Consider the following 24269-nt stretch of genomic DNA (forward strand, 5'->3'; position numbering starts at 1 on the left):
TGCTTCTAGCACTGAAGTGGATTGCTCAGAGGTAATCAGAGAAGACTATTTACTGCACTATTTGTGCTCCCACTCTGCTTCTCCTGAGGCACAGAATCTGTTAGAACTGGAGTGGCTGTGCTCTTTGCTACCTGCTAGTGGGGTTCATGTGGCAGTCCTTATCTCACTACAATGCCAGGAAGAGAATGGAGAATTTTGGTCTCACCTGCTAATTTTGTTTCATTTCAAGTCCCTTCCCAAAGCTAACCAAGGGGAAGGCCCAAAAGCCAACTCTGGGAGCAGGCACACCAGCCTCTCACCCTGAGCACAGAACCACACCCAGGTCTCAGGTAGTTTTCCTGATCTTGCTGCTGCACCAGTCCTGACCTGCACCATCTGCTGAAGGCAGAAAACACTGGGGCTTTTGGGGCTTTTAGGTCTGCACCAGTCCTTACAGTGTGGCTGTGACATCACTGCAAGTCAGTGTTCTTTGTCTCCATATGATGGCCTGGACTGATCTACCAAGAGGATAAGGAAGAAGAGTTCATTAGATGCCTGAAAACATTGAGACCACAAGGTCATCCAAGAACAGCTCTAGCAGTTTCCAGTATTATGCTCAGGGTGTAAGCATTTTTAACATACCTCATTGCCCACTACAAACTGACATCCTTGCTCCACATTTGCAATTCTTGAAGCTGCTCACAGCTTCTACATCAAAGAGTGAGGTGGTGAGATCAAACTCAATATTGACTGAAATACTATCATAATTTTATTTTTTTATTTTAGTAAGCAGAAGTAGTGATAAAAACATAGGCAAAGGAGGAAAAAACTGGGAGAAAGCCTGATCTGCATCCATGCAGCAACTAGACAGAAAAGACAGAGGCATGCACATGTGTAGACAGGCCTTAAGGCTGTTCGAGTTCTAAGGGGTCCTTTTATTAAGATGCATTAGATGCTAACAAATGTCTAACAAAGCAAAAAAAAAAAAAAATGGCATACCACGGAACAAGCTCAGGCATCCTACAGTAACTCTGAAATTTGTGCACACCAGCCATGCACTAAATAATTTTTCTAATTTTTTTTTTTTTTGAGGTGGCATGACATAGGCAGAGAGTGGGTGTTCCTGCACTAACCAGTTAGCATGCCTATATTGCTGCATGCTGATTAGTGCAAGAATACCGTGTGAGCCCTTACTGCCTACAAAATGGGTGGCGGTTAAGTGTTCACACGGTAACTTTAAAAATGGCTACATGTTAATGGTAACATTAGCACATGGACATTAATGCAAAAAAATAGAAAAAAGGCCATTTTTACAACCACAGTACAATTGGCCTTAGAATGCAGGAAAGGATAAGGTCATTTTACTGCAGCTTAGTAAAAGGACCCCTAAGAGAGCTATCTGAGTCAGTGTTGTCAGACAATATAACTCATAATTTTAGCCTGTTTGCCAACCAAGAAAAATATTTTTTTAAATCATACCGGAGGGAATGGCATGTCATAATCTCTGTATGATGAAGATCCTTTATTGAGTGATTTTTCGCTGTGTTCAATATCTGAATCAAAACTGTAGTCAGAACTGTTGTCACTTGAAGGGGAATTATGCTGAAAAATAAACCAAACAAATTGTTTTCAAATAAAGCTTAATTTGTTTACATTAAAAAACAAACACCATTTCAGCATTGTTGGAGTCTTCTGATACTGATTTGGTGGTGGAATCAACTTTGATTGCCACAGTTGCTTTGACTCCTAATACGAATTGGCTAATGAACTTATTCTTTAAAAACAGAGATAAGACCTTTTTGGGTCTAAAGATCCAAATTTTTCCTGACGTTTCTAAGGAAACCCAGAAGAGACACCAACAGTTCCTACTGATGAAGCCAAGTGTTCGTCAGTTGGGGGTTACTTTTTTTTTTTTTAAGATACTCCTGTAAATGTGTAATTAAATATCAGTCAATTAAGTATGTGTTTTTTGATCCATCCCAACTTACAGCTTTTTTTAACAGCTAAAAAAGTAGTGGGGGGTCTCAATATATAGCTCTCTTTATAAATAATTAATCGGTGCCTTTAGGTTTGTCAGGCGAAGCAAATTCCTGTAATGTATCTTATAATTTGATTTTCCATTCTTTAACATCTTGGATCTATTTTTGTGGACGTGAGGAATGTCTGGCTAAAAATGATTTTTCTTTTTCCTTTTCTAACTTTTTCTTTTTGTAATGGTAATGTTGAGCTACACTATTACTTTTCTGTACAAGTTATATGCCTGTTTGTATTTGAAAATTTGAGAAATAAAAAATTAAAAAAATAAAAACAAACACCTCACAGTGCTTAAGAAAGGAATTAATGCCAATACGTAGCTCATATCAAAGACAGCAGAAATATTAAGATTTACTTTGGATATTAGAGATGGTGTTTACTACCAGAAATGATTACTCCAGAATAGCGCTGTGACCTAATATTATAAGAGGCCATTTATATGCCCAATCAGTGTTTTACACACAAAAGAGGTTTATAAAATTACCTCCAATATGCCAACATTTCCCTCTCAGATTGCGACTCATACATAGCCCAACCTTAACCTGTTCAGGTTGTTTACTGTACTGTTAGTAGCCATATGTACTTGACTTCAGATACAGGGGAGACATTTTTCATGTTAAGTCATGTGTGAAACACTTATGTTTACTGTAAATAAAAACAAAAGACCTCATATTCAAAAAAGGCCCAGCTTCTAAGCTAGGCTCCAAAATGTTTGACCTATTTCAGCCAAACTTAAAGGCCTAAGTTTTCAGTTGAAAATTCATCTTAATTTAGAAGCTTAAAATTTACACTTATAAATTTGCACTTGCCATTCATTGGCCTAAATTTGTAAGCCTAGTGTTGGAAATCAGTGCTGAACTCCTTAGTTTCCTTACCCTAAATCCACCTCTGTTGCCACCCATTTTTATGATCCTAAATTTAGGGGTTTAGTGAAAAACAATTTTAAAATTCTTTTAAACTTTTATAAGATACAATGTCCCCCCCCCCCCCCCCCCCCCGTAAATACAACATGAGTCAAGCTGACAAACACCCCTTAATACAACCACAGTGTAAACTATACAGCACTTATTGCCTATTACATACAGATTCTCCCCCTCCCTCACCCCAATGCCCAAGCAACATCACAGTGCTAGGGATGTAAAAAATAAATAAATAAATAGAGAACTCATAAGCTGCTGTTAATGTTTTCCTGAAAGTCTAGGAAGCATATTACATGTCATAAGCTACTATGATCAAACCAAGCTAGACCCACAGACTTCCACAAAGGTGTGTAAATGTTCATGCTAAGTGGCAGTAAGTCTCACCATCAGTTATACCTGGTCCAGTCTTTTTTCCATCCGATTCAATCCAAGCAGATCGCTCTGCTTTCAGTTCTGTGCTACTGCCATTTAGGCCGCTAACATAAACCATATCAAGAGCACTTTATGGTCCTCTATCTCTGAAATCACCCAACCCAAACATACCACAAACTCTTTAGTAAAAAGGCAACTCAACTTTTGAGTGACACACACACCTACCTGATCCCAGTATACCACAATCTTTGGACAGGACCACTACATGCATAGAAAGGTGCCCTGTGTCCCACAATGATGCCATCACCAGTCCCTTGCTTTTTTTTTTGTTTGTTTCAACAATTTTATTGATGATGTAATAAAATCAACATACAAAACACTCAATTTACACAATGTACAACCAATGTATCGCCAAATCTTTATAACATGGCCATCATCAGTCTTTACATCCCCTCTCCCCTTCCCCACCACCCTCTCCCTCCCAGCCCCTTCCCCATTAGCGCTATTTGATTACGGGCACAACACCTCGCTTACAGCCCAATCTCCCAAACAGCTGGGATGCCCGGATTAATGAAATATCTTGTTCCTTTAGAAAAATCTCTCACCTCCAAAACCACCAAGGTTGGATCTTCCCACAATGTGCCTCATCATCTCAGACTAATAACAAAGAGAATCAATAACATAACCATAAACCAGTCCCTTGCTTATAATGTAACAAAACTTTGAGGAGTATGGTACCACCTATAAAGTATTTTATAACTGTTTTCAACTAAATTACTTGCTATCAGTCCCCTTGAAAAGTCCTCAAATAATTTAATCCAATCAGCCCTATTAGGATGGTCTCCAAATCCTGTGAAATACTGCAGTAAGAACTTAGGAAATTGGAATTCTGGGCATCCAAATAACAAATGAAATTTAATGTGGACAAATGCAATATGATGCACATTGGAAAGAATAATGCGAATCATAGTTACCTGATGCTAGGGTCCACCTTGGGGGTCAGCAACCAAGAAAAAGATCTAGGTGTCATCGTAGATAATACGCTGAAAACTTCTGCTCAATGTGCGGCGTCAGCCAAAAAAGCAAACAGGATGCTAGGTTTGGACAAGTTCCTGGAGGAAAAGTCCCTAGTCTGCAACTGAGACAGACATGGGGAAGCAACTGCTTGCCCTGGGATTGGTAGCATGGCGTGTTGCCGTGATTTGGGTTTCTGCCAGGTACTTGTGACCTGGCTTGGCCAGTGTTGGAAACAGGATACTGGGCTAGATTGATCATTGGTCTGACCCAGTATGGCTACTCGTATGTTCTTATAAGACTGGCTGAATGTGGAAAGTCCCCAGACTGACTGAATCGAGTCAGACAAGATATTTGTAAGCCATGCCAATGAAAACAGCTTGGACATATCAGAAAGCTTGAAAACAGTGTCAGATAATCTAAGTCTTGTATGGCCTGCCTCCATAGGCTTTACGGCCTAGAGTTAGTAGGTGAGATAACAGAGAAGGAAGCTGAGGCTCTGATACTCCCAGATCTGATCATGCAGGCACAAACCAAAATAAATTGAGTTTCCAGACATTGAGATAAAGTCTTGGCACATCAGTTTATTAGTTTATCTTCAATCCAGTTTAAAAAACCATTCCAAAAGACCACTGCTAAATTCTGGTTTCTCACACAGAGTCTTAAAAGTATGAATGAAACTCTTAGACACAACAGGATCCAATCTCTTCCAAAGTGAAGAGGCCCAAGCTAGTGGCTCTCCTATTACCAGGGATATAATGTACAACACAGTGAATCTGGGCATGTGAGAGACCATAAGGTGAACACAATGCAGAATTAGTTCAAAAACCCATAACAGGGTTTTATATCTCTTGCAAAGCACAAGAGTCTCAACCCCAAGTCCCTTCTATGGCTGCACTGGTTTTGCTGCAGGCCAGAGAGTTGGAGTGACCAACACCTGTAGCTATGCTTCAGCATGTGCCCGGGGTAAGAGGAACAGAATAAGCACAGTAATCTGCTCCTGTTGCTCTATCAGAGGATGGTTCAATTCTCCCAGGGGTTTTCCTTGAACAGATAGAACATGGCCACCTTAGTAGAATCCATTTCATCAGAGCTTGATTTGTATTTATTACTCACTTTTTTTCCAAATCTGAGTTTAAGGCACGTTATAGTCAGACACATAAATGACTTCCCCTGCCCAAAAGAGCTCACAATCTAAATTATACCTGAGGAGATGGAAGGTGAAGTGGCTTGCTAAAGTCACAAAAGTGTCAGTGAAAGAAGTGGGATTTGAACCGGGAAAGCCAGGGTTCAAATCCCACTTCTTCCACTGACATTTCTGAACCCTGGCTTTCCCGGTTCAAATCCCACTTGCTTCTCTAACAGCTAGGCTACTCCTCCAAGCTTATGATTCTCATCAAACTGACAACAACTTAAACAAAGGAAGAACACCAACATGCGGACAACCACTACAGAATGCAAAGAAGGGTGCAAACAAACTCACCTCAACAAAGAAACAACAACTAATAAAAGTCCACACAACACCAGACACAGAAGACCCATTCCAAACAATCCAAGTGGGCTACATCAACGCCAGATCCGCAGTAAACAAAACCGCAATACTAAGACTGGATCATGGCAGAAGACCTTGACCTACTCTTCATCAATGAAACCTGGATCCACGACCCAAAGGACCCCATAATCCTACACCTGTGCCCTTCAGGATACAAAATCACACACTGGACCAGAAAGGAAAAGAGAGGCGGAGGCATAGCACTAATCTATCGATCCCACTTTACCACTGAAACCACTGCCAAGTCCATGACACCTCAACTTGAAATTGCCTCAATCAGAATCCACAATAAAACCCTACGCGATCATTTGAATTGTGTCTTGTTTTACAGACCTCCAGGTAATTGAAACGAAGGCCAGACTAACTTCATGGACTTCATTTCAAAACATATGTGTAACCAACTACAATCTACTAGTATTAGGAGACATCAACCTTCACTTAGAAGACCCAAACTCAATCAATTCATGAGAACATAAGGAATTCCTCCACCTATGGGATCTCAAATGGCCACATATGCAAGCAACCCACGTCAAAGGGCACACACTTGATCTTACCTCACACAAACTTTCAACAGACCAGAACCTAACAACAGATATTAAATGGACAGACACACCCTGGACTGATCACTACAAATTACATTTATCCCTACACTGGCGGAAGAAGGGATTACACCAAATACAAGAACATGCATCCTACAGCACAAGAGGTCAAGTAGACACGAAAACATTCCGGCAAGAGATATACAACAATGAATGGACAGCACAAACAGACTCCATAGATTACCTCGTGGAATGGGATAAAAGATGCAAATGCATACTAGATGAAATAGCACCCTTACGAACAAGAACTTTACGTAAGCAGAACTCGATACCATGGTTCAATGATGAACTGAAAAAGCTAAAAACACAATCTAGGAAACTCGAACGAGCATGGAGAAAAACAAAGGACGAACACACACTCAACACATGGAAACAATCACAAAGAAAATACAAATACGCTATAAGACAGACCAAAAGATCATACTATAAAACTAAAATAGGGACAGATTACAAAGACAGGAAGAAATTATACCAACTCGTGAACAAACTCCTAGACACCAACTTGGTCACTACAATGAATACAGCCATCCCATCTGCAGACAAACTTGCTAAGTATTTCAATGAAAAAATTGCAAACCTATGCAACACGCTACCTCAGGACAACACTGACATCGAAATCTTCCTTAATGAGTTGGACCCAACCACTGGAGAATACCCGGCTGACCGAACCTGGTTAAAATTCGCCCTTCTTACCGTTGATGCAGTTGCAAAGGCGATCAGCAGGTTCTCCAACACTCACTGTAAACTAGATACCTGTCCCAACTACCTAATGAAATCCGCCCTGACCGCTTCATAGCAGACCTCACATCCCACCTAAACTACATGCTTCAGCAAGGTCTCTTCCCTAAGGAAAATGGCAATATCCTACTCACTCCGATACCAAAAGACACCAAGAAAAAGACAAATGAATTCACTAACTACTGTCCGGTAGCATCCATTCCGTTGTCAGAAAGCATGGTAGCCAAACAACTTACAGATTATATAAACAAATTCTCAATATTACATGAATCACAGTCAGGTTTTCGCCCCCTGTACAGCACAGAAACAGTACTACTCACTCTCCTAGCCAAATTCAAGCAGGAAATAGCAATAGGCAAAAACATCCTCCTCCTCCAATTCGACATGTCTAGTGCATTCGACATGGTAAACCATAATATATTAATAAGATTACTAGATAAGTTCGGGATTGGTGGAAACATACTTAGCTGGATCAAGGGTTTCCTAACCACAAGAACATTATCAAGTAAAATCAAACTCAAACATATCATCACCGTGGAAAGCAGATTGCGGAGTATCAAAAGGATCACTACTATCACCGATCCTCTTCAACCTAATGATGACCCCACTAGCCAAGTCCTTATCCAAACAAGGACTTAACCCTTTCATCTACGCAGACGATGTCACAATATTCATTCCTTACAAATCTAAACTGACAGAAATCACCAACGAAATCAAGATCAGCCTGAACATCATGGACTCTTGGGCAAATGCATTTCAAATAAAACTAAAAGAAAACAAAACTCTCATCCTTTCATCCCTACACAGCGCGGATAACCCCACAATTATCAACACCCCAGATTACACCCTCCCTATCTCAGACAGCCTGAAAATCCTCGGCGTTACAATGGACCACAACCTAATACTAGAGAGCCAAATGACATCCACAACAAAGAAAATGTTCCACTCAATGTGGAAACTCAAACGCGTGAAACAATTCTTCCCGAAGGGAACATTTCGCAACCTGATACAATCAATGGTACTAAGCCATGTAGACTCTGCAATGGAATTTATGCGGGATGCAAAGAACAAACCTTAAAGAAACTTCAGACCACTCAAAACACGGCAGCTAGGCTTATCTTTGGAAAAACGCGATCTGAAAGTGCAAAACCCCTTCGTGAAAAACTACACTGGCTCCCAATCAAAGAACGCATTGTTTTCAAAATCTGTACTCTGGTTCACAAAATTATCTACGATGAAACTCGGGGATACATGACAGACTTGATCGACCTACCAACTAGAAACACATCCGAATCAACATGAACGTACCTAAATCTGCACTACCCAAGCTGCAAAGGACTCAAATACAAATCAACTTACACGTACAGTTTTTCATACATAAGCACACAACTGTGGAACGCATTACAAAAGCCTTGAAAACTATGAACGACCACCTAAACTTCCGGAAAACACTAAAAACTACCCTGTTTAAAAAGGCATACCCGGGGGGGGGGGGGGGTCACGTAACACTATGTACCGGAGCGGTCGATGTTAGATTAGCTCCAGGTACCTCCTTGCAATTCCCGCCGAATCAACTTCTAAAAACGACGTGAGCCTATACATTTGCCAGCGGAAGGCTGCCACACTAAGATACCGCTGTCGAAAGAGAGATTGGAGACAACTATGGCGACGAAATCGCTAAAAAAAGACAGAGACAAGAGCAAAGCAATGGAGGACAAAATGGCGGCCCCAGCAAGCCCGCCAATCTCTGCAGTCGGGTCGGCGTGGGCGGCGGAGATCGTGGGAGAGGTAACGACCGCGATGGAGGCGATCCTAGATAAAAAATTAGAAGGCTTAAATTCAAAGTTGGAGGGATTACAACACCATATGGCGCTACTGAGTCAAGACCTTGTAGCACACCAACAACGCACGGGGGCCCTGGAAGACCGAACAGGAGTTGTGGAAGAAAAATGTGCCAAACTTCAAAAGCTGGTAGAACAACAAGCTGAGAAACTCAAGGATCTAGAAAATAGATCCCGACGTAATAACTTACGCTTCGTTGGGCTCTCAGAAGAAATCAGCGACAAAGATCTACGTGCTTTTCTTGAAACATGGCTGATGAAAGAACTGAAATTAAACACAGAGATGGGCCATTTGCAAATTGAGAGAGCGCACCGAATGGGGATACAAAGATCGGGTGACGCCAGACCCAGAATAGTTATCTGCCGTCGCCTTAATTTTGCCCAAAAAACAGCGATACTGCAAGCTATGAGAGGAGGTATGGCTCTTAGATATAACAATCAAAAAATTCTTTGCTTCCAGGACTATTCAGCGGCAGTTGCAGCGAAGAGAAGGAGCTTTTCACCAATTTGCTCCCAACTGGTCCAACATAAGGTTAAATTTGCCTTGCTTTATCCAGCGAAATTACGGGTAACCCATCAGTCCACTACGAAAACCTATGAAACAGCACAAGCAGCACAAGACTTTGTGAAACAGCTGCTGCAGACGGGAGATGAATAAAAAAGTTGAAGGAATAAGCTACAATTGAAAATCATCCACTGAAATGTAAAAAGTTACTTTGGCATGGCGGTAAGCGGAAGACAATGTAATACACAAAACAACTCAAACAAGCCTAAAAGTGTGGGCTGCTGATGACCCCAGGGCAAAAGACTCGAGGAGCACTACCAGGCAGATCATCTAATAGGAGCTAATTTGTTGTTACAGATCAATAGGCAATGGAGAAGCCATCTAAAACTTTGTAGACTTGATGTTTTCAGCTATACTGTCCCAGCGGGAGAGTTTTGCTGTATGTAAGAGCAAGTTTGGACATATATGAGGAGACAGCATACTAATATGGAGGTAACGGCCGAAGTGTTTCGGGAGCTGCAGGAGGGAAAGAGCTTGTTATAAGAGGATTAAGGATTACAGGAAACAAATGCTTCTGGCTTGAAGAATATCCACAGTACAAATGGCTTAATTGACAGAACTAAGACGACAGAGTAAATGATGATTGCCCCAGCAGTTGTGATGAGCACAAGGGAGGAGAAAAACAGTTTGTTAAAGTTGGGAGACAACCTTACGTAAGAAGATATGACAACAAGCGGAAGAGAGCTGAGATAAATGTTTTTTATTGCTCCCATATTTCATTGAGGTTTTACAGAACTGGTAGAATAATTTAAGAATGTTTGAAATAGTAGATCTGTTTGACAGTTACAGAAATTGTAAGAAGGTTCACATGATTTGTTAAAATTTGCGGGATAACATATGAGAAAATCTTAAACTTTAAAATTGGGGAATAGGGAGATAATGGGACTATAAAAAAACTTTTACAATTGAATGAGTTGGAATGAATGGGAATGAATGTGGAGTAAGAGAGAATGATGAGTAGGGAGAAGTACTGGGGGGGGGGGAGAGGGAGGGGGGGGGACGAAGCTGAGACATGCACCGCCGACATTTGACCATATGGGAATGGATTTAGTCTGCTAAGGATATTGATATGAACAATAAAGCTGTATGATTCATGGTAAAGATGGAGATGGTAGATGAAGGGCTATGAGAAACAAAGCCCTGGGCAGTGGGTCGTGCTTATAAGCTACTGCCTCAGGAGGAAGAATGTTCTTAATCCCAATGTCTTGAACGAATGCCCTATGGATGGTAGCACTGTTTGAAACTGGCTTGAACATAGCTGGAAGGGAAGGGGGGGAAGGGGGGGGAAGAGTGGAGGGGAGGGAGACGGGGGGAGGGAAGGGGGGGGGAAAATAAAGAAAATGTTCACAAGCTGATTTGAACTAGCATACTGTTACTTGGTTGAATATCTCTCAGTGTATAATATGTTTAACTGTTGTTGTTCTTAATAAAAAAGATTTAAACAAAAAAAAAAAAAAAAAAAAAAAACTTTTACATACAATTATGAGAACACAAATTAATAAATGTTTAAGAGGCGGGAAATAGCAAGGGGGGGGGTCACACGTGACTGGTTCCTCGGAGGGGAAGTAGGAGGGAAGACAAAGGGGGATGGGGAGGGGGATATGGGAGGAGAAGGGGGGGGGGGGGTTCAAGGGAAGGGGATGCAGACGCTAGCAGGAAGGGAAACTCAAGGGGAAAATTGGAGCACTACAGAGGTAAAGAGAAATAAGAAAACATCAACCCAAGGGAGAACTTGGTACAAACAGCACATTGAAGTAGCTGAGGGAGGCCATGGGCTGGGGTGGCCTCTGTCAGAAGATAAAAGGTTTCAATGGCAAATAGGATGTTTCTATGTCCCTTAAATGATTAAAATAGTAACATGGAATGTGGGTGGTATTAACTCACCCATTAAAAGATCAAAAATCTTGAAATATCTGCAAAGAATTCATGTAGACATAGCCCTTTTACAAGAAACACATCTCTCAGACAAGGAACATGAAAAACTGGCCAGATGGTGGGTAGGAAATTGTGTAGCCTCACCAGCTAAGGGGAAAAAGGGAGGAGTAGCCATCTTAATCAGGAAAGGGCTGGTGACAGAATTGAGTGATGTTACTAAAGATCAAGAGGGGCGATATATTTTTGGTAAGGCAATAATAGCAAGACAGCAGGTACTATTAGGCAGTATATATGCCCCGAATCAGTTTGAGGCTCCATTTTATAAAAGCCTGGTGGATACACTTACTAAGGTAGATCCCATCCCAATGGTGCTTGGAGGGGACTTTAATATGGTGTGTGACCCAGAAATGGATAAGTCTCAGCCCCCTCCCACGTTACGGCATTGGCCCTCGAAAGGGCTGCCCAATCTCTGCACTGTATTGGATCTGCTAGATGTATGGAGAGTATTACATCCGCAGGATAGGGACTATACTCACATGTCAAGGGTGCATAATACTCAATCGAGGATAGATTACATACTGATGTCCAGATCACTGATGGGAGGGGTTAGAGAGGCGAGAATAGGACCTTACGCCATTTCAGATCACGCAGAAGTTTGGGTGAACTGGCAACCATTGGGGATGGAAGAAAAAATGCGCTGGTGGTCTTTTCCGAGCTATCTAGTTAAGGATATGGGTTTCAAAGAGAGACTGCTAGCTGTTTGGACTGAATATAAAGTCAACAACGAATATTCAGTTGAGAGTGCCTCCTCTTACTGGGAAGCAGCCAAGGCTGTTATGAGAGGAGAAATGATCAGCTATGTCAGTCACTACAAAAAAGCTAGGGATAAAGAGATTTTGAGATTAGAGGCCCATGTACATAGCTTACGGAGAAGACTTGGAGAAAACCCAAACGTTCATACTAGGAAGGAGCTTCTAGGGGCACAGGTGACTTTAAACACATTAATTCATGAACGTGAGGTGAAATCACAAACCTACTATAAATTCCAATTATATAAATTTGGGGGCAAAGGCGGGAAGATGATGGCGTGACTGATAGCTTGGAAACAGGCCACTCGCATAGTAGCAGCCTTGAAAGATCAGACAGGTAAACTTTGCCATTCAGACTCTGAGGTTCAAGGTATTTTTCAAAACTTTTACCTGCAATTATATGCAGAAAGGGATGATTCAGGCCTGGAAAGTACTTTATATTTGGACAATCTGGATTCTCCGAGACTGACTGATAGGGAGAGAGAACAGCTTAATGCCCCTATATCTATTGATGAGGTGGGATGAGCCATTGGAAGCAGACAATCAGGGAAAACACCTGGGCCGGATGGTTTAAGATAGAGTTTTATAAATTGATGGGAGAGGCCATTTTACCACCGATGGTTGAAGCCTATAATGAATGGGTAGAGAAAGATTCACTACCAGACCAACTGAATATAGCTCATATAATATTAATTCCGAAGCCTAAAAGAGATGTCACTTTGCCTGAGTCTTATAGACCCATATCACTTTTGAACTGTGAAGTTAAAATTTTCGCAAAGATACTGGCAAACAGAATGAGTCGGGTGCTGCCAAGAATTGTGCACGAAGCCCAGGTGGGCTTTGTTAAAGGCCGAGCGGTATCTAAGAATCTTAGACGAATTTTACTCTCTTTGGAACAGATTGGTAGGGCAAATAGATCAGCACTCATAGTAAGCTTTGATGCAGAAAAAGCTTTCGACTGTGTAAGATGGGATTTTCTGTTTACAGTGTTGGAAAAATATGGATTCGACGGATGGTTTTTGGGAGCGGTTAAATCACTGTATTCTTCACCAAAAGCGAGAGTGATGGTGAATGGTAACTGCTCAGAAAAAGTGGGGATAGAGAGGGGCACTCGTCAAGGTTGCCCCTTGTCGCCATTATTGTTCGCACTGTATTTGGATCCATTGATAAGAGAGGTATATTCCAATGCAGACATTCATGGTGTAACTTTGGGTACGGTGAAGTTCAAATTGGCAGCCTTCGCTGACGATTTATTAGTTGTGATCACGAGGCCAGAGACATCGTTGCCAACTTTATTAGAGGTATTTCAAGAATTCGGGGATTTCTCTGGTCTCAAATTAAATCTGGAGAAATCAGAGGCATTGGCTACTGATGAAGCGATTAATAGAAATTGGCCTGGGACCTTCCCATTGCGGTGGGCAGGTGGACACTTCCGTTATCTAGGTATTTTGTTATCCATGAAGACTAGGGACCTTTATAAACTTAATATACAACAACTACTGGCGCAAACCAAACAGCAGCTGGAAAAATGGGAAGCATTGCCGCTCTCCCTGATAGGTCGGTTGGGGCTCATACGTATGGTCATTCTCCCTCGCTGGTTATACGTCATGCAAACCCTCCCCCTTCGGCTGTTGAATAAAGACCTGGTGAATTTCTACCGACTGGTAGTGAGATTCTGCTGGGCGAATAAAAAGGCGAAACTTAAATTCCAGCTGTTGTGGGGGGGCTGGTCACAGGGGGGACTAGGCTTGCCTAATGTGAAACTATATAATATGGCATGTTTACTGCGACATATTAGAGACTGGCTTTTTGAATCGAATAAATACACCCCCCTAGAAATGGAAGAGGCATTTTATGCTCCCTATCGCTTGGTGTCACTGTTGCAGATGGAGCGATCTTTGATCCCTAGATATCTAAGCCAAAGTCTGTTGTTGACGCCGCTGCGTGACACGTGGCAGTTCTTGGGGAACTGCTTGAAAGTGGATACTGGAATCACGGAATTAATGACTATTAGGGGGAACCCTAAGTTTGTGTCAGGCTTGGAGAATCCAGTTTTTAAAAGATGGGAGGAAAGAGGAATAACTTGTTTGGAAGATGTAATTGGAGTCGAGGGACAGATAAAACCGCAAGAGCAAATATTGGGTAATGAGTCGCTGCAATGGGCAGAAGACCTTGACCTACTCTTCATCAATGAAACCTGGATCCACGACCCAAAGGACCCCATAATCCTACACCTGTGCCCTTCAGGATACAAAATCACACACTGGACCAGAAAGGAAAAGAGAGGCGGAGGCATAGCACTAATCTATCGATCCCACTTTACCACTGAAACCACTGCCAAGTCCATGACACCTCAACTTGAAATTGCCTCAATCAGAATCCACAATAAAACCCTACGCGATCATTTGAATTGTGTCTTGTTTTACAGACCTCCAGGTAATTGAAACGAAGGCCAGACTAACTTCATGGACTTCATTTCAAAACATATGTGTAACCAACTACAATCTACTAGTATTAGGAGACATCAACCTTCACTTAGAAGACCCAAACTCAATCAATTCATGAGAACATAAGGAATTCCTCCACCTATGGGATCTCAAATGGCCACATATGCAAGCAACCCACGTCAAAGGGCACACACTTGATCTTACCTCACACAAACTTTCAACAGACCAGAACCTAACAACAGATATTAAATGGACAGACACACCCTGGACTGATCACTACAAATTACATTTATCCCTACACTGGCGGAAGAAGGGATTACACCAAATACAAGAACATGCATCCTACAGCACAAGAGGTCAAGTAGACACGAAAACATTCCGGCAAGAGATATACAACAATGAATGGACAGCACAAACAGACTCCATAGATTACCTCGTGGAATGGGATAAAAGATGCAAATGCATACTAGATGAAATAGCACCCTTACGAACAAGAACTTTACGTAAGCAGAACTCGATACCATGGTTCAATGATGAACTGAAAAAGCTAAAAACACAATCTAGGAAACTCGAACGAGCATGGAGAAAAACAAAGGACGAACACACACTCAACACATGGAAACAATCACAAAGAAAATACAAATACGCTATAAGACAGACCAAAAGATCATACTATAAAACTAAAATAGGGACAGATTACAAAGACAGGAAGAAATTATACCAACTCGTGAACAAACTCCTAGACACCAACTTGGTCACTACAATGAATACAGCCATCCCATCTGCAGACAAACTTGCTAAGTATTTCAATGAAAAAATTGCAAACCTATGCAACACGCTACCTCAGGACAACACTGACATCGAAATCTTCCTTAATGAGTTGGACCCAACCACTGGAGAATACCCGGCTGACCGAACCTGGTTAAAATTCGCCCTTCTTACCGTTGATGCAGTTGCAAAGGCGATCAGCAGGTTCTCCAACACTCACTGTAAACTAGATACCTGTCCCAACTACCTAATGAAATCCGCCCTGACCGCTTCATAGCAGACCTCACATCCCACCTAAACTACATGCTTCAGCAAGGTCTCTTCCCTAAGGAAAATGGCAATATCCTACTCACTCCGATACCAAAAGACACCAAGAAAAAGACAAATGAATTCACTAACTACTGTCCGGTAGCATCCATTCCGTTGTCAGAAAGCATGGTAGCCAAACAACTTACAGATTATATAAACAAATTCTCAATATTACATGAATCACAGTCAGGTTTTCGCCCCCTGTACAGCACAGAAACAGTACTACTCACTCTCCTAGCCAAATTCAAGCAGGAAATAGCAATAGGCAAAAACATCCTCCTCCTCCAATTCGACATGTCTAGTGCATTCGACATGGTAAACCATAATATATTAATAAGATTACTAGACAAGTTCGGGATTGGTGGAAACATACTTAGCTGGATCAAGGGTTTCCTAACCACAAGAACATTATCAAGTAAAATCAAACTCAAACATATCATCACCGTGGAAAGCAGATTGCGGAGTATCAAAAGGATCACTACTATCACCGATCCTCTTCAACCTAATGATGACCCCACTAGCCTTATCCAAACAAGGACTTAACCCTTTCATCTACGCAGACGATGTCACAATATTCATTCCTTACAAATCTAAACTGACAGAAATCACCAACGAAATCAAGATCAGCCTGAACATCATGGACTCTTGGGCAAATGCATTTCAAATAAAACTAAAAGAAAACAAAACTCTCATCCTTTCATCCCTACACAGCGCGGATAACCCCACAATTATCAACACCCCAGATTACACCCTCCCTATCTCAGACAGCCTGAAAATCCTCGGCGTTACAATGGACCACAACCTAATACTAGAGAGCCAAATGACATCCACAACAAAGAAAATGTTCCACTCAATGTGGAAACTCAAACGCGTGAAACAATTCTTCCCGAAGGGAACATTTCGCAACCTGATACAATCAATGGTACTAAGCCATGTAGACTCTGCAATGGAATTTATGCGGGATGCAAAGAACAAACCTTAAAGAAACTTCAGACCACTCAAAACACGGCAGCTAGGCTTATCTTTGGAAAAACGCGATCTGAAAGTGCAAAACCCCTTCGTGAAAAACTACACTGGCTCCCAATCAAAGAACGCATTGTTTTCAAAATCTGTACTCTGGTTCACAAAATTATCTACGATGAAACTCCGGGATACATGACAGACTTGATTGACCTACCAACTAGAAACACATCCGAATCAACATGAACGTACCTAAATCTGCACTACCCAAGCTGCAAAGGACTCAAATACAAATCAACTTACACGTACAGTTTTTCATACATAAGCACACAACTGTGGAACGCATTACAAAAGCCTTGAAAACTATGAACGACCACCTAAACTTCCGGAAAACACTAAAAACTACCCTGTTTAAAAAGGCATACCCGGGGGGGGGGGGGGGGGGGGGGGGTCACGTAACACTATGTACCGGAGCGGTCGATGTTAGATTAGCTCCAGGTACCTCCTTGCAATTCCCGCCGAATCAACTTCTAAAAACGACGTGAGCCTATACATTTGCCAGCGGAAGGCTGCCACACTAAGATACCGCTGTCGAAAGAGAGATTGGAGACAACTATGGCGACGAAATCGCTAAAAAAAGACAGAGACAAGAGCAAAGCAATGGAGGACAAAATGGCGGCCCCAGCAAGCCCGCCAATCTCTGCAGTCGGGTCGGCGTGGGCGGCGGAGATCGTGGGAGAGGTAACGACCGCGATGGAGGCGATCCTAGATAAAAAATTAGAAGGCTTAAATTCAAAGTTGGAGGGATTACAACACCATATGGCGCTACTGAGTCAAGACCTTGTAGCACACCAACAACGCACGGGGGCCCTGGAAGACCGAACAGGAGTTGTGGAAGAAAAATGTGCCAAACTTCAAAAGCTGGTAGAACAACAAGCTGAGAAACTCAAGGATCTAGAAAATAGATCCCGACGTAATAACTTACGCTTCGTTGGGCTCTCAGAAGAAATCAGCGACAAAGATCTACGTGCTTTTCTTGAAACATGGCTGATGAAAGAACTGAAATTAAACACAGAGATGGGCCATTTGCAAATTGAGAGAGCGCACCGAATGGGGATACAAAGATCGGGTGACGCCAGACCCAGAATAGTTATCTGCCGTCGCCTTAATTTTGCCCAAAAAACAGCGATACTGCAAGCTATGAGAGGAGGTATGGCTCTTAGATATAACAATCAAAAAATTCTTTGCTTCCAGGACTATTCAGCGGCAGTTGCAGCGAAGAGAAGGAGCTTTTCACCAATTTGCTCCCAACTGGTCCAACATAAGGTTAAATTTGCCTTGCTTTATCCAGCGAAATTACGGGTAACCCATCAGTCCACTACGAAAACCTATGAAACAGCACAAGCAGCACAAGACTTTGTGAAACAGCTGCTGCAGACGGGAGATGAATAAAAAAGTTGAAGGAATAAGCTACAATTGAAAATCATCCACTGAAATGTAAAAAGTTACTTTGGCATGGCGGTAAGCGGAAGACAATGTAATACACAAAACAACTCAAACAAGCCTAAAAGTGTGGGCTGCTGATGACCCCAGGGCAAAAGACTCGAGGAGCACTACCAGGCAGATCATCTAATAGGAGCTAATTTGTTGTTACAGATCAATAGGCAATGGAGAAGCCATCTAAAACTTTGTAGACTTGATGTTTTCAGCTATACTGTCCCAGCGGGAGAGTTTTGCTGTATGTAAGAGCAAGTTTGGACATATATGAGGAGACAGCATACTAATATGGAGGTAACGGCCGAAGTGTTTCGGGAGCTGCAGGAGGGAAAGAGCTTGTTATAAGAGGATTAAGGATTACAGGAAACAAATGCTTCTGGCTTGAAGAATATCCACAGTACAAATGGCTTAATTGACAGAACTAAGACGACAGAGTAAATGATGATTGCCCCAGCAGTTGTGATGAGCACAAGGGAGGAGAAAAACAGTTTGTTAAAGTTGGGAGACAACCTTACGTAAGAAGATATGACAACAAGCGGAAGAGAGCTGAGATAAATGTTTTTTATTGCTCCCATATTTCATTGAGGTTTTACAGAACTGGTAGAATAATTTAAGAATGTTTGAAATAGTAGATCTGTTTGACAGTTACAGAAATTGTAAGAAGGTTCACATGATTTGTTAAAATTTGCGGGATAACATATGAGAAAATCTTAAACTTTAAAATTGGGGAATAGGGAGATAATGGGACTATAAAAAAACTTTTACATACAATTATGAGAACACAAATTAATAAATGTTTAAGAGGCGGGAAATAGCAAGGGGGGGGGTCACACGTGACTGGTTCCTCGGAGGGGAAGTAGGAGGGAAGACAAAGGGGGATGGGGAGGGGGATATGGGAGGAGAAGGGGGGGGGGGTTCAAGGGAAGGGGATGCAGACGCTAGCAGGAAGGGAAACTCAAGGGGAAAATTGGAGCACTACAGAGGTAAAGAGAAATAAGAAAACATCAACCCAAGGGAGAACTTGGTACAAACAGCACATTGAAGTAGCTGAGGGAGGCCATGGGCTGGGGTGGCCTCTGTCAGAAGATAAAAGGTTTCAATGGCAAATAGGATGTTTCTATGTCCCTTAAATGATTAAAATAGTAACATGGAATGTGGGTGGTATTAACTCACCCATTAAAAGATCAAAAATCTTGAAATATCTGCAAAGAATTCATGTAGACATAGCCCTTTTACAAGAAACACATCTCTCAGACAAGGAACATGAAAAACTGGCCAGATGGTGGGTAGGAAATTGTGTAGCCTCACCAGCTAAGGGGAAAAAGGGAGGAGTAGCCATCTTAATCAGGAAAGGGCTGGTGACAGAATTGAGTGATGTTACTAAAGATCAAGAGGGGCGATATATTTTTGGTAAGGCAATAATAGCAAGACAGCAGGTACTATTAGGCAGTATATATGCCCCGAATCAGTTTGAGGCTCCATTTTATAAAAGCCTGGTGGATACACTTACTAAGGTAGATCCCATCCCAATGGTGCTTGGAGGGGACTTTAATATGGTGTGTGACCCAGAAATGGATAAGTCTCAGCCCCCTCCCACGTTACGGCATTGGCCCTCGAAAGGGCTGCCCAATCTCTGCACTGTATTGGATCTGCTAGATGTATGGAGAGTATTACATCCGCAGGATAGGGACTATACTCACATGTCAAGGGTGCATAATACTCAATCGAGGATAGATTACATACTGATGTCCAGATCACTGATGGGAGGGGTTAGAGAGGCGAGAATAGGACCTTACGCCATTTCAGATCACGCAGAAGTTTGGGTGAACTGGCAACCATTGGGGATGGAAGAAAAAATGCGCTGGTGGTCTTTTCCGAGCTATCTAGTTAAGGATATGGGTTTCAAAGAGAGACTGCTAGCTGTTTGGACTGAATATAAAGTCAACAACGAATATTCAGTTGAGAGTGCCTCCTCTTACTGGGAAGCAGCCAAGGCTGTTATGAGAGGAGAAATGATCAGCTATGTCAGTCACTACAAAAAAGCTAGGGATAAAGAGATTTTGAGATTAGAGGCCCATGTACATAGCTTACGGAGAAGACTTGGAGAAAACCCAAACGTTCATACTAGGAAGGAGCTTCTAGGGGCACAGGTGACTTTAAACACATTAATTCATGAACGTGAGGTGAAATCACAAACCTACTATAAATTCCAATTATATAAATTTGGGGGCAAAGGCGGGAAGATGATGGCGTGACTGATAGCTTGGAAACAGGCCACTCGCATAGTAGCAGCCTTGAAAGATCAGACAGGTAAACTTTGCCATTCAGACTCTGAGGTTCAAGGTATTTTTCAAAACTTTTACCTGCAATTATATGCAGAAAGGGATGATTCAGGCCTGGAAAGTACTTTATATTTGGACAATCTGGATTCTCCGAGACTGACTGATAGGGAGAGAGAACAGCTTAATGCCCCTATATCTATTGATGAGGTGGGATGAGCCATTGGAAGCAGACAATCAGGGAAAACACCTGGGCCGGATGGTTTAAGATAGAGTTTTATAAATTGATGGGAGAGGCCATTTTACCACCGATGGTTGAAGCCTATAATGAATGGGTAGAGAAAGATTCACTACCAGACCAACTGAATATAGCTCATATAATATTAATTCCGAAGCCTAAAAGAGATGTCACTTTGCCTGAGTCTTATAGACCCATATCACTTTTGAACTGTGAAGTTAAAATTTTCGCAAAGATACTGGCAAACAGAATGAGTCGGGTGCTGCCAAGAATTGTGCACGAAGCCCAGGTGGGCTTTGTTAAAGGCCGAGCGGTATCTAAGAATCTTAGACGAATTTTACTCTCTTTGGAACAGATTGGTAGGGCAAATAGATCAGCACTCATAGTAAGCTTTGATGCAGAAAAAGCTTTCGACTGTGTAAGATGGGATTTTCTGTTTACAGTGTTGGAAAAATATGGATTCGACGGATGGTTTTTGGGAGCGGTTAAATCACTGTATTCTTCACCAAAAGCGAGAGTGATGGTGAATGGTAACTGCTCAGAAAAAGTGGGGATAGAGAGGGGCACTCGTCAAGGTTGCCCCTTGTCGCCATTATTGTTCGCACTGTATTTGGATCCATTGATAAGAGAGGTATATTCCAATGCAGACATTCATGGTGTAACTTTGGGTACGGTGAAGTTCAAATTGGCAGCCTTCGCTGACGATTTATTAGTTGTGATCACGAGGCCAGAGACATCGTTGCCAACTTTATTAGAGGTATTTCAAGAATTCGGGGATTTCTCTGGTCTCAAATTAAATCTGGAGAAATCAGAGGCATTGGCTACTGATGAAGCGATTAATAGAAATTGGCCTGGGACCTTCCCATTGCGGTGGGCAGGTGGACACTTCCGTTATCTAGGTATTTTGTTATCCATGAAGACTAGGGACCTTTATAAACTTAATATACAACAACTACTGGCGCAAACCAAACAGCAGCTGGAAAAATGGGAAGCATTGCCGCTCTCCCTGATAGGTCGGTTGGGGCTCATACGTATGGTCATTCTCCCTCGCTGGTTATACGTCATGCAAACCCTCCCCCTTCGGCTGTTGAATAAAGACCTGGCGAATTTCTACCGACTGGTAGTGAGATTCTGCTGGGCAAAATAAAAAGGCGAAACTTAAATTCCAGCTGTTGTGGGGGGGCTGGTCACAGGGGGGACTAGGCTTGCCTAATGTGAAACTATATAATATGGCATGTTTACTGCGACATATTAGAGACTGGCTTTTTGAATCGAATAAATACACCCCCCTAGAAATGGAAGAGGCATTTTATGCTCCCTATCGCTTGGTGTCACTGTTGCAGATGGAGCGATCTTTGATCCCTAGATATCTAAGCCAAAGTCTGTTGTTGACGCCGCTGCGTGACACGTGGCAGTTCTTGGGGAACTGCTTGAAAGTGGATACTGGAATCACGGAATTAATGACTATTAGGGGGAACCCTAAGTTTGTGTCAGGCTTGGAGAATCCAGTTTTTAAAAGATGGGAGGAAAGAGGAATAACTTGTTTGGAAGATGTAATTGGAGTCGAGGGACAGATAAAACCGCAAGAGCAAATATTGGGTAATGAGTCGCTGCAATGGGGGGACACTTTTGCTTATTGCCAATTGAAGCATTTTATAAATTCTTTAGATGGGGAGAAACTGAGACAAAAGTCGGGGTCTAAGTTGAAAGAATTCTTTGAGGGAATTTCGGATACCGAACCAACCGTCTCTGATGTGTATAAGGCATTAGGGTCAGTGGGGATGACTAAAGATTTGACAACAGTTAAGGAGCGGTGGGAGAAAGATTTGGGAATAGGCCTCCCCAACTGGGATATAAACAGACAAGTGAAAGGTATTGCAAACTTAGTTAGTGGAGCCTATTATCGGGAATGTGCTTTTCGAGTACTTCATAGGGCTTACTTCACACTAGTACAATTAGCAAAATTTGGGGGAGCACAAAATTTAATATGCGTACGATGTAAAAATGCAGAAAACACATTTTACCATGCATTTTGGAGTTGTGAAACCATACAGGGCTTCTGGTCCAGAGTAGCCACCTATCTGTCAAATTTGCTGTCTTGTGAAGTAGTAGGAACCCCCTCACAGATGTTATTGGATATATATGGGTCGTTCAGAGGAAACACCTCAGAGGAAACATTACTTTTTCGTAAGGGGTGTCTGCTAGCAAAGAAATGTATATTGCAAAACTGGACTTCAGAGGCAGTACCAGAATTTTGGCACTGGCGGAACATGGTGCACCAGCTGCTGATGTGGGAGGCAAGAGAAGCCAGAGGATCCCCAAAACGAAAAGCTCAGTTCTTGAAGATCTGGGGAAAATATATAGATACCTTATCAGCTAAGGGTAAGAGCTTTGTGCTTAATGTGCTGTAAACACTATATTGATACTGAATGCAGGTCAATCTCTTCTTCAGGATGATTATGAGTTTTCCATGGGGAGGGAGGGAATAGGAGGGTTAGCGGAGGGGAAAGTTTTTTTTTTGGGGGGGGGTAGGGGGGAAGTGGGAAGGGGGGGTGGGAGAAAGGGAATAAATAAGAGAAAACAGTAGACCCGTACTGTTGGATGTTTGAATAGAATGGAGTTTCATGACTGGTTGTATATATTGAATATCTGTTGTTGATAAAAGTGTACACTGTTTTCAATAAAAACCATGGAAACATAAAAAGGCATACCCTACCAATCCAACATAAATGCCTGATCTCTGCAACACAACAAAACTAAAGAACGTAATGGACATAACACAACTCTTCCGTTGTACGATTCCCTAGTGTGGCTGTGCCACATGAACTTTATCTTACCACAACATCACTTTGTATTTGTTCACACCGGAGCCTGTAATGCCTCTCCGGTACTATGTAAGCCACATTGAGCCTAGGTGGGAAAATGTGGGATATAAATAAAAATAAAATAAATAAAAAGGGAGTCTGCAAAGGAAAGTTATCCAAAGACCAATGATGAAGCAAGAAAAGCCATAGGTCTGGGTTCAGAATAAGGAGGACATGAACTTTTACCTGAAGCAGCCACCTTTCCCTCAGATGCTGGTACCCTCTAGGCCCTGCCAACACATAGTCAGCACCTAGTGGTACAATACTGGACAAAGCAGAAACAATGGCACAAAGACAAGCACAGAGGCTGGAACACACCACAGCAAAAGACTTCAGAACAAGATCTAGAGAATAGCAGAGAAAGGGTAGGAAATTTTGAGTATAAAGAATAAACAAGAAGACTGCAGGGAATTGGAGTCAGAAGAGTAGCACAAACTCAGCAGCTTCAGATAACACAGAGGAACATGCTGGAGGCTCAACTCTTGTACAGGAGGCAAGTAAAGTCTAAGTAGGGTTACCATACGTCCGGATTTACCCGGACATATCCTCTTTTTGAGGACGTCTGGGCGTCCGGATGGGTTTTGCCAGTCCACCTGCTGGTGGGAGGAT

At 42.2% G+C, this 24269-nt stretch overlaps 1 protein-coding gene across 2 annotated transcripts in view; it reads right to left on the bottom strand.

Moving 5' to 3' along the window:
* The window catches only part of ZC3H6 (zinc finger CCCH-type containing 6), a 202835-nt gene that overhangs the window by 137801 nt on the left and 40765 nt on the right, over positions 1-24269 (bottom strand). The window contains exons 1-2 of one of the 2 annotated variants that reach the window (XM_030195944.1): positions 4280-4310; positions 1459-1581 (exon numbers count right to left, since the gene is read on the bottom strand). In XM_030195944.1, coding sequence (XP_030051804.1) covers positions 1459-1473 — 15 coding nt within the window. In that variant the 5' untranslated portion in view covers positions 1474-1581; positions 4280-4310. Of the gene's footprint in view, positions 1-1458; positions 1582-4279; positions 4311-24269 lie in introns of those variants that run through there. The other variant, XM_030195943.1, reaches the window with a different exon arrangement.

This window comes from Microcaecilia unicolor, chromosome 3 (assembly GCF_901765095.1).
Source record: "Microcaecilia unicolor chromosome 3, aMicUni1.1, whole genome shotgun sequence".
Lineage (NCBI taxonomy): Eukaryota > Metazoa > Chordata > Amphibia > Gymnophiona > Siphonopidae > Microcaecilia > Microcaecilia unicolor.